Consider the following 11,030-nt stretch of genomic DNA (forward strand, 5'->3'; position numbering starts at 1 on the left):
AAAGCACTTCTTTGTGTGTCTGGCCCTGTATGTGTCAGGTGATGTGACCCTTCCCCAGGGAGCTTGGAAGTGAACACGTACATGCTGGGGCCAGATGCACCCGAGAAGGCCCTTCATTGGGTCTGCAGGGAGCCCAGACCACAGCTTTCCTGGTGAGGGCTGCCTCTGCCCCTCAGGAGCACTTGTTAGAAATCCATCATAGCTGATGTCTTAAACGAAACTACACTGTGCTGCGTGAGCATCACATTCCTTGCTATTATTAATCCAGTGAGGCCCACATATTAGTGTTGAGAGCAAGAGTCCTGTCCTTTCATGTCTCAGATGTCAACAGAAGGTCACAGAACAAAACAGCAGGGAAGTTCAGAGCTCAGGCTTTGGAGTAAGATAGGCTTGCATTCCTGCTCTGCTGCTTAATAGCAGCCAAATTCTCTCCAACAGGATTCTCAGTCTCTAAGCTTTGGTTTCCTTCTCTAAAATAGGGTTAAGATTAGTTGGGACTGAGGTGGTTGTGGAGCTCAGGTGTAATTATGGAAACCACTTAACCCAGTGGCTGGTAGGTCTAGAGCTCGGTAACAGCCCAGTTAGTGCGACAAGCAGAGGTGGGTCTGTATTCCCCAGGATGTGCAAGTTTGGGGTGGAGCATGTTCCTGCAACCCCTAGGACTAAGTAATCTCTTCATGGGAAGTTGGGGCAAGTAATTTGGAAAGTCCTTTCATACAGCCTTTACTTTGCCCCAGAGCCAAGTAGGATATCAACTTAAAAGGCAGTTTAGGCTAGAGGGATAAGGCTTTACTGCTAGTAAAGGGGAGATGACAAAATGGAGACTAGCCTGACTGCTGCTGTGTGAGTTACAACTGCTCCCCAGTTTCTGCTTTTTTCTTTTCTCTACTCATTCCTGGGCCAGGCCCCCCACCCCCCACCCCCACTTCCCAGGCCAAGGAATAATGCATCCAGTTTCCGCCAATTGGCTACTGACTTGGCACTGCTACAGGAACAGTAGGAGGAGACCTCTGCCCAGAGAGTGAGTTAAAATACATCTGACTGGCCTATGAAAGCCCCTTCCTGACCCTCAGCGTAGGGCAGGACTCAGTGCCCAAAGGCAGAATTTTCTCAGACTTAAGCCTGCACCAGCATGGAGGGTCCAGAACACAGCTGTGCTGCCAGGCTGGGCCCCAAACACCTCTGACCAGGTGGGAGATTGCCCATGCTGCTGACACAGCTTCCATCAGAGGTCAGCAGAATGTCCTTTCACGCCTTCGTGCCTGCACCTTCTGCTTGATATGAGGCACTGTCCTCTCATCAGTGGGGTTTGTTCTGTGAGTTGGTGGAGCTGCTAACTGTAAACACTCCCACAAGCTGCAGCCACAAATAGCTTGACCTTTCACTTTCCTGGCCCCAGTCACAGAAGAACAGTTAGGCACCCACTTGGGGATGCTCTAAAGCCCTGGGGTGGGATTTTCACTCCCAAGAACCTAAGTTTGGTAGTGGAACCAGGATTTCAAACGTCCTGTTCTAAAGGCTAAGGCCTTGACCCAAAGCTCAGGGAACAAAGACCCCTAGACTATGAAGGATGGCGCCTTTGGGGCTCCAGAGACCAGAGCTCAGCTCTCAGCCCTGCCACTCCTAGCTGTGGCATCAGGCCACTAGGCCTCACTGGGCTCTCATTTAGGAAAGAGGATGGGACAAAAGTTGACCTTGCGAGGACTCCTACCTCTACTGTTTTCTAAGTAGAGTCCAATGCAGAATCCTATTGTGATTCTGAATTGTGGGGAGAGTGGGCTATTTCCACTCTAGGGTATGAGCAACAAGATCAGTTTTGTTGCTGAATCAGGGCATTGAGGTTTCTCAAGCCCAGGCCTGGCTCAAGCCTAGACAACCCTGCCTGGACCAGGATGACTACCTTGACTCAACCAAGTCAAATGTGAGTCACCTCCGAACCCAACAAGTATTCCCACATGATGGGAATCATTCTCCTAAGGTTGAAGCATTAGTCAATCAGCTGCTTTGGAAAGCAGACTATGTTTACTGTGGACTGATATTTCCGATAAAATGGCCCCTTCACCCTGCCAATGAATTCAGCCCCTGTTTGGGCAGTGCTGAGGCCAACTGGTAAGGGAAAAGTAGAATCACAGGGACACACTAGGATCCACCTGCTTTCATGTCACAAGACGAGGCTGAGCAGTGAATTACTCATCTGGGGTCACAGCTGCTCAGCGGCTAAGCTGCGACCATAACCCAAGTCTTTGCCGCCCAGGGCAGGGTCCTCACCTCTATGGATAGGAAACTCAGGGCCCCCGTTAATAACACGCATTGACCAGACTGAGGTGAACTGTCACCAACTTTAATAGACTTGGATTCTGCCTGCCAAAGCAGACTAACGTGGGAACACCCCAGGGCTCCAGCTTCTATAGTCCAACGTGGCCAGTTCTCTTGGACGAGTTCCTGCCTCGCCTTTCAAAGGCACCAGCTGGCCTAGGAGGACTATACAATGGCTTTATTGTTTGCATAACTCATTAGCAGAGATCCACTCCAGAGAGCCTCTGGACAAGATTGCTACAGGCCAGCCAGAAAGCTGCAGGGGTTCCCTGACCCAGCCTGAGGCAACCAGAGCCAATGGACTCTTTTTAATTTTACATAGTGATACTTAATATTTGGGCGGTGAGGGCGGGTGTATGTCAAAGGCTACGTTTGAGAATACACAAAAGTTACAGACAACTTGTCCCACCTCAAAAATAAATGCACATAAGCTTCAACTCTTGCATACAATTTCTGAGGGTTCAGCGGTTGAAAAAAATCTGCTAAAGGACTCCTGCACTAGTGCCTTCTCACGTCCCTATCTGTTCAGCAGAGAGAAAACCCAGCAAGGCTGCTTCACAGGCTTCCTCCTCCCTCTCCTCTGCTCACCCAGACTCCACAGAGCCTTCATGGACAGGGCGGCAGCCATTCCTCCTCAGGTCTGGTGGACAGAGCAACTTTTCCCCCTCCCTGTTTCTCCTCATTAGATTAGATGGTTACTAGGTCTTCCAGGAGCTTCCCAACCTTCCAGGTACAGGCAAATACAACACACCAGCAGGAGCTCCTCAAAGGCACCCACATTCCTCCACAATCATGTCTTTATGGTGGTCTAGAAGCACTCTGCCATTGTCCACATATAGCATACTCAAGGGCTTGGTCTTCACTGGGGCACAGCAGGTGGCAGGGACTCTGTGGGGTTGGTACCGCTTCAGGAGACTCTGTGAAAGGGAGGAGAGGAAGGTCAATTCACATCCCAATGGTCAGGTCAACATGGTGTCATTTCTGGGTAAAGTGTGAAGTTACAGAGTTAAAATCAGTTTCTATGTGCAAAAATAGAAAATTCTTTTCATGAATCAGAATGCCAATACATCATCAGCTCTAATATCTAAAATAACTTTTTTTTTTCTTTTTGTTAAAATAATTCTTTTAAAACAGCCTTTAAACAGAAGACTCTGAAAAGCTGTGTCTGTGTGAAGCAGTAGCTAACTTATATGTTTTCCTATTCTAGTCTAGAGTGAATACCAACTTTAAAAATATTCCAGGAAACTCCTGGTTTAGTTCCAGAAATATGAAGCAGAAGAGAGTCATGCGGAAATTCACAGGGGAGTTGCTTTGTTGCCCAGAGAAGGGCAAACAGAGTCAACAGGAGAAAAGGTAATAAGTTCTTGGCATTCTGGAACTGGGCCCTGTCTCTGGAGTCCAGTGGTGGCTTTTCAGATCAGCATTAAGATCTGGTGACTTGGTGGTCATCTGAGTCTCTAGTTTGCTCTGACCTTGCTACAGGTAGACTGGTGGACTGCAGGGGGGCCTAAGAGAGGCTTGGGAGGGCCTGTGCCCAGGACAGGTCCTCTAGGGCAGTGGCCCCCGCCACTGCCTCCCTTGAATGAACTCAGCTCACATGCTGCGCCCCTGAACTCTGCCTGAGGCTTGGCATGGAGGATGTATTACAGGTCCAAGAGTCTCAGTCTAGGCTTCATAGGGTAAAATAAAAACACTTTGGTCCCATCTGACCTTTGAGAATGGGTCAGGACCACCATATTGGGCTCTACTCTGCTTTTTGCATCTCGTTTCCCTTTGATTCCTTCCCCTCCACCACCTTCTAGACCACATAGGCTGATTAGTGGCACCTGGTGGTAGCCTCTGGCTTTACTACTCCTGCAAAATGGGTGGTCAGCTCCTGTTTTTAGGCAGCAAAGTAGTGACTAGAACAGTATTATCTCTAACTTGGCCTCATAATCATGGCCCCATTGCATCAATGAGTTACAGATTTCTAGTAATGATCAAACAGCATCATATCTGTTACCCACTAACTTACACGTGCGGTATACATATCCTCTCATGTGACCCCACAACAGCCCTACAGAATATGGCACTGCTATTCCCATTTTACAGGCGAGAAAACAGGCTCAGACAGAGTAAGCAACTTGATCAACATCACATAGCCAATGAGTAGGATTCAAACCTATCTATACCCAAACGCCAAATCCTAAACTTCCTTTCCTGGAATGTCAGGGCAGGGGAAGGAGCTGAGACACTCCAGTCTACATGCCCCACCCGTAATTTTATGAAAGAAGGAAAAAGCCCCAGAAAAGCTAGGTGTTCAAGGCCACCCAATGGGGCATGACTCCTCGTAGGCTCTCTGAGGATGTTGTCGCTGGCCATCTCTCTGTCCTTAGAACCTAGCACAGAACCTTATAGGTGCTCGAATAACTGTGAATGAAAGAACATGGGAATTTAACAGCAATTTAAAGCTGGAGTCCTGTCCCCTTGATGTTGAAGAAAGGACACTTCACTCCCACAGCTTACCGCCTCCCCTCCCCAGGCCTCGGCTACGTACCTGGATGTATGCATGGTTGGTCGGGTGGAACTCTTCCCCCACGGGGTTAGGACACTCGCCCTCGCAGCGATACGCATTGTACTGCTTGGGGTAGATGATCCAGGAGCCCCATCCGATGAGGTTGAAGTCCACCTGGAACTTGACCTTCCGACAAAGTTGGCTTCTGTCCTGCACGTGGTACCGACGGTGCCTCGTGCCCCTCTCCCGGGAGAGCTGTCCTTCCTGGGCCCGCCAGGAGCTCTCCGCTTCCCATAGCAGGGTGGAGCCACCCAGCCGCCTCTGCTCCGGGGAGAGGTTGGAATAGAGCAGGAGGAGCACGTCAGTGACAGGTGGGGAGGGAGGCCGCCGCCAGCACTCTCCAGCCAAGCTGGACGTCTGCTCCCGCAGCCCCCCCGGGTGCTTCAGCCACTTGGAGAGTGGCCTGGTCACCTCTAGGACCATGCTGCCTGAGGAGAAGGTAACCTGGGACAGAGTGACAGTGAACAGGTCCATCCGAAAACGTTCCAGGCAGTCGGGTGGGTTTTTATCCAGCTTCCGCTGGTGGAAAATCTCAATGGAGAGCGGGATATTGGGAGGAAGGGCCACGGGGCTGGACAGCTGCAGCCGGAGCTCAGCCCACTCTAGATCCTCTTCTTGGCTCAGGAAGGAGAAGTCAAAAGCAAAGGTCCAGTTCTGCCCATCCACCTGCATATCTGGGTGAGAAAACAGAAAGAAGCTGGTGAGTGGGGGCCTCCTGCAGCCTTAGTTGGTGTAACAACCACCATAGCTCATGAATGAGCCCTTACCTTATATATATCATCTCTCTTAACCCTCACCCCAACCCTGTGAGCTAGGAATAGTACTGAATCCATTTTTAAGATGAGGAAAATTGAGGCTCAGAGAGATTAAATCACCTGCCCAAGGTGTCAATTGTTGGAAGGTCACAAAGCCAAGAATAAACCCAACTGCAAAGCCTAATCTGAAAATCACGGTTCTGCCACTCCCGCTTCAGACACTCCAGAGAACAATTGGTAAAAATTGGATGAGTTCGTCTCCTTCTCCTCTCTCCTCTCACACGTGCAGTCTAAGGCCAAACCCTGAGCTTTCTGACAGAAACCCTGGGCTTCCACCCACCCTGTGACCCTGGAGCAAGTCAGCTTTTTTGGCTCTGTCTTTTCATTGGAAAGGGTGGCCTATTTCACAGGCACGATGAGGTTGCTACGCAGATCATGGAAAGGACTGGAACCCCCAGGAAGGCACAGGCAATAGAAGCCAAAGACTGGCCACCCTTTCCCCCACCAATTCCTAAAGACAGAGGCAGACACTCCAAGAGTTCTCAGCAACCTTACAAATACATTTCTAAAGACACTCTAAGCTTGACTGTGCACTGATCTTGTATTTTTCCACCCAGTGGTCTCTCCTACCTAGCAGGGCGCTCACTCCTTCCTGCTCCAGGTCATCTATGCATCTGGGACAGACAGCAATCACTCACCCAGCACAGTGAAACCCCAAATGAATGAAAAGGAATAGAATGGGGAAGCACATTCCATTCATTTTAGTCCTGGATCAATTTGGTCTGATATCTGGGAATAACACACAGGGGTGGATCTTTCAGGTTACCTGAAAGTGATCTTTCACTTTTTTCGAGCCCAGTTTCTTCTTTGCAATGGGAACAGTAATGTCCTACCTCTCCCTGCATGACATGAGGACCAGGGAACTGAAGATGTTTCAAGGTTGATTGTTAAATAAAAGGCAAAGGCTATTCATAAGAAATAAAAACAGAAACGCTTTAGTGAATCAATCCTGAAGGTAGTGATCTCTGATTTAGGTCCACTCTGGGCAGACCATGTAACAGTTATTTCTTTTTTTTTTTCCAGTTGTCTCATAGGACATCTTTGGTCAGTAAGTGGATTTCTCTGGTTAGTCCAGCCTGTCTTAGAAGGAGGTAATTCCCAGCTTCAGCCTCCTGAAGCTTCTCCCAGCCCATCCCTGGCTGTTCTTTTTCACTTAATCTCCACTTCCCTTCTCATTAGCACCTGCAGGGGACAATAACCAGCCCCTGACTAGCAACTCCCCAGAGGTGTGGCGGGAGGCTGACATTACCCACTGCCCATCTCAGCACCACCTGGCCACCAGGGGATTAGGTGGGACATGTAGCAACTCCTCTACAACTCCACCTACACCAGGACTTAAAACTTATTATCTCAAGTACCCACAAATGGCTTTCTAGAGGAAGATATTCCAGCTCAGTGTTTAAGAGCAGGGGCCTGGTGTCTCCCATGATGGATTAAATTCTGCCACTTGCTGTTTAAGACTGGGCTGCAATCTTTGGGCCTCTGTTTCCCTCTGGGCAAAAGGGAGATGGTGACAGTATCCACCTCACAGGAGTGTTGAGATTTACTGAGATAATGTGTGTAAAGTGCTCTGCCCAGTGCAACCACCAAAGTGCAATAAATGGCCATCATCAACTGTCTCATTACTCAGGTCCCGGTTAGAAATGAAGATGTCCAGGCAGTGAGGGGCCAGGGCAGGGGAACAGAATCATCTGTTGCTGGGGTGGTAGTGCAGATGCAGGGGTGGGGAGGAGTACATTCCTTCCGCTGGAAGAGTCTGCAACCCCACAACCCTACCCGCAGCCAAGAGCTCCCCAGGATTGGCTTTGGTTCATCTTAGAAGAGTGGGGTGTCTAATCTTTGAGGATCACCAATGCCTGATAAAAGCTAAGAATGCTGTCCCCAGAACAAACTGTATTTCCTACTTACACAATAAATGTGATTGGAGGGTGATTATAAAGAAGGGGTTCATGGACACCCTGAAATTGAACACAGACTTGGCCACACGGGCTCCAATTCCTTGGAATTGGAAATCTTGACCCATTTCCCATTCTAAAGAAAGAAGTGGTTGCGTTCATCACCTTGGGTGTTGAGTTAGACTTAGGGGCTCTGTAGAAAAAGAGGGTGGGTGTGACACCGAGTTCCCACCCTACATTATTATAAATTGTGAGGCCAATTACTATTAACTGCTTCCCTCATGCCAAGTATTTTACAAGCATTGTCTCCTTAAATCCTCCCCACCATTATCACCATTTTGCAGATGAAGAAACTAAGGTCCAAGGTGAAGATGGTTAAACAGTGAAAGATCTAATTTAGTTAGACTCCAACACCCATTTCCTCTTATCCTGTGCAGCTTACAAATAAACCCAAGATGGAAAGGAGCCAGTGTGGGACATCCCTTCTCCATCAGGCTCCCTCCAGGCAGGCTCTTGCTGCTTTTGAAAAACAAGCCAATTCACAACTCTGTGTATATAGTTAAGGTCACTGTACACATAATAAAATTTGTGATTTAACCCTTTTTATGTACTTTACTCCACACTCACACAAATGAGGTAGAAAGAAAGCCAGGCCCTTTATTTTTACAAAAGGATAAACTAGAAAAGTCAACTGATAGGCCAGGAACACAGGGGTAAGTGAGGAAGCAGGGTTTGTGGGACCAGAATCTAGTTTTCTATACTCCCAGACTGTCACATTACTACCAATCTTCTGGAACTCTGGAAGGAGGGAGAGATCGGGTAAAGTGCACCTCTCACTTTGCGGCCACCAACCCCACCCCCACCTTTCTGGCGGGGTGGAACACGCCAGTAATTTTCAGACTGCTCCACCCCCGGGGTGTCCCCAGTCTGGCTGGTCCCCAGACGACCCTTCTAGAGAGGGTCACTGGCCGTCTGACCCCAGACGCGGCAGGCCAGCGAACTAGGAGCCCCCATCCTCGGATCACAGAGGGCCGGCGGGTGGCCGTCAAATCAGATTATCGGATGTGGATTTCGCCGGAACTCTCGGGAGGACCGTCTGGCCCCAGCAGGCAGAGCGAGGTGCAGGGAGGCAGGGGCCACCCCCCGCGCTAGGATGTGGATTGCCCAGCATAGAGGAGCCGCGCGGGAAGGGCTCCCTGTTCTCAACATCTACCTGCATCCAGTGCGCAGAAGGCATGCTGCCCCATCTCCGAGGGGCGTACTCCCAAAGTCACCATGGGAGTGACCTCAATCCCTCCAAATCTAGGCCCTGAGCTCTGTGTCGCCTGGGATACTGACACCTACCTACCAAGCCTGCCTCAGTTCTCGATTTCGGGGCACCTCATCTCTAATCCCTAACTTCTGAAACCTAATCCCTGATGTTCATGCTTGACATCCTGTTTCGAAACTCGGTCTCAGCCTGAGAAACTCTCCACGGCAGACCTAGGGGCGCATTCACCTTCACTAGTGAAAAGGAAAAAAAAAAATTCAACAAAATAATTGTAGCAATAATAAGGACGATTTGTTACTGTGCCTGGTTATGTGTTAAGCATTTTCTGTGCATTGTCAGTAGCCCTTGCACGCCTGTAAATGAAGTGAAGTCGCTCAGTCGTGTCCGACTCTTTGCGACCCCATGGACTGTAGCCTTCGGGCTCCTCTGTCCATGGGATTCTCCAGGCAAGAATACTGGAGTGGGTTGCCATTTCCTTCGCCAGGGGAACTTCCCGACCCAGGGATCGAACCCGGGTCTCCCGCATTATAGGCAGACGCTTTACCGTCTGAGCTAGGAGGCACTCTTGTTCCTATTCTGTGGTCGACGCTTTCGCGACCTGTCAGGCTCCTCTGTCCATGGGATTTCCCAAGCAAGGATACTGGAGAGGGTTGCCATTTCCTCCTCCAGGGGATCTTCCTTACCCAGGGATGTCTCCTGCCTTGGCAGGCGGATTATTTATCTCTGAGCCACATGGGAAGCCCTATCACTGTTCTACAGATGTGCAAACCGAGGTGCCCGGAGATTACAGTAGTTTAAGACCGCAGAGATAAGAAGTGGCACAATCAGGCTCCCAACCTATAGTCCGCACTCTACCCGCCCTAAACAAGACCGGAACGCTGAGCTCTCGGTCCGGGACACACCCCGGATACCACCAACCCTGTGCCTCGAGACAACGTGGACGCCGAGAGACCCTCAAGCCCAGCCCCTGGACGTGCCCTTCAAGCGTGCGGGTACGTCCTCAAATGGCAAGTCCCCGGCACCGAGCCGCAGCCCCTGCTGATCAAGCGCCCTCCCGGAGTCTGGGGGAGGGAGCGCCCGAGGCACCCCGGGTGTTGAAGGGAGCAGGGAGGGGCGGGGCTGCCTACCTTGCGCCTGCAGGCTACGGATGATGTCCGCCCGGGGCAGGGGTTCGCGGTATAGACTCAGCATATAAGCGAGGGGGGATGGCGACGACGGCTGCCCCCACGGTCGAAGGGGCACCGGGGCCACCATCGCGGCGCCCGCCTGGAGGAGAGCCCACCAGGCGTGCAAGAGGAACAACCACAGGCACTGGGCGTGCATGGTAGGCTGGCTGAGCCCCAAAGGCAGCCTCCTCCTCTTATATCCTGGGCCTTCGCAGCCGCCCCGCCCCTGCCCTTCCTCCCTGGGGGAAGCTCTGAGATCATATAACACCCCTACCCCACCCCCCCCCCACCCCCCGACACTGTCACCCGGGGTGGCCCCCCACAGGGACCACCTTCTGAGGGCGGGTGAGACCTGAGACTGGTAGGGAGGAGGAGACTCCAAAAGTGTAGGAGCTGTTAGGTTCAGGGTCTGTCTAGTTTGCCTAGTATGGGCACGCTGGCACGGGGCTACTCCAGGCTTTGTTTCCCAGATACAGCAGGCTTGTCCAAACTCCCAGGTCAGAATTATGGCTTCCTTACTCTGCCCCACCTGGGATCCCTGCCCTTTCCTCTTCCTCCGTGTTCCAAATAGACATCTAGCTCAACCAGGAGCAGGTGGAGAAAGGGAGCTGTGGATACCAGCGGCTCTCAGGCAGGGTGCGGCCCCACACTGGCCCAGGAGGCTTCAGCCCAGCCTGGCCCTGTGCAGGCTTCCAGGATACTGTCCAGATGGCCTCTGGGAGCACCCCTGGCCTTATCTGGCAGGGCCTGCCTAGAGAGTTAGCCTCTGAAAAAGTACTGGGTACTGGGAATTGCTGGAACAAAAACGATGAGTGCCAGTGGAAGTCCATGGGGACCTGCTTCAAATACTGAAGCTCCCTCCTGGAGAAGACAGAGGGCAGGAGTGACCAGGATGAAGGATGGAATTCTCCATTGGAAAAGGGAGTGTTTGAAAGCTGGAGCCCAGGGCACAGCTAACAGGGTGATCCTGGCCCCCTCGAGGGGAGTGTCTGTGATGGCATCAGGATCTTCCTT

General features: G+C 51.2%; 1 protein-coding gene across 1 annotated transcript; it reads right to left on the reverse strand.

Moving 5' to 3' along the window:
• Window positions 1-2,023: 2,023 nt before the first annotated feature.
• On the reverse strand, window positions 2,024-10,173 carry NODAL (nodal growth differentiation factor). Its single transcript, XM_027530747.1, has 3 exons — window positions 9,978-10,173; window positions 4,853-5,544; window positions 2,024-3,233 (listed from the first exon to the last, which is right to left on the reverse strand). The coding sequence occupies exons 1-3, from the start codon at window positions 10,171-10,173 to the stop codon at window positions 3,081-3,083; spliced, it is 1,041 nt and encodes a 346-aa protein (XP_027386548.1). The 3' UTR covers window positions 2,024-3,080.
• Between the last annotated feature and the right edge of the window lie 857 nt (window positions 10,174-11,030).

The sequence above is a fragment of the Bos indicus x Bos taurus genome, chromosome 28 (assembly GCF_003369695.1).
Source record: "Bos indicus x Bos taurus breed Angus x Brahman F1 hybrid chromosome 28, Bos_hybrid_MaternalHap_v2.0, whole genome shotgun sequence".
NCBI classification, from domain to species: Eukaryota; Metazoa; Chordata; class Mammalia; order Artiodactyla; family Bovidae; genus Bos; species Bos indicus x Bos taurus.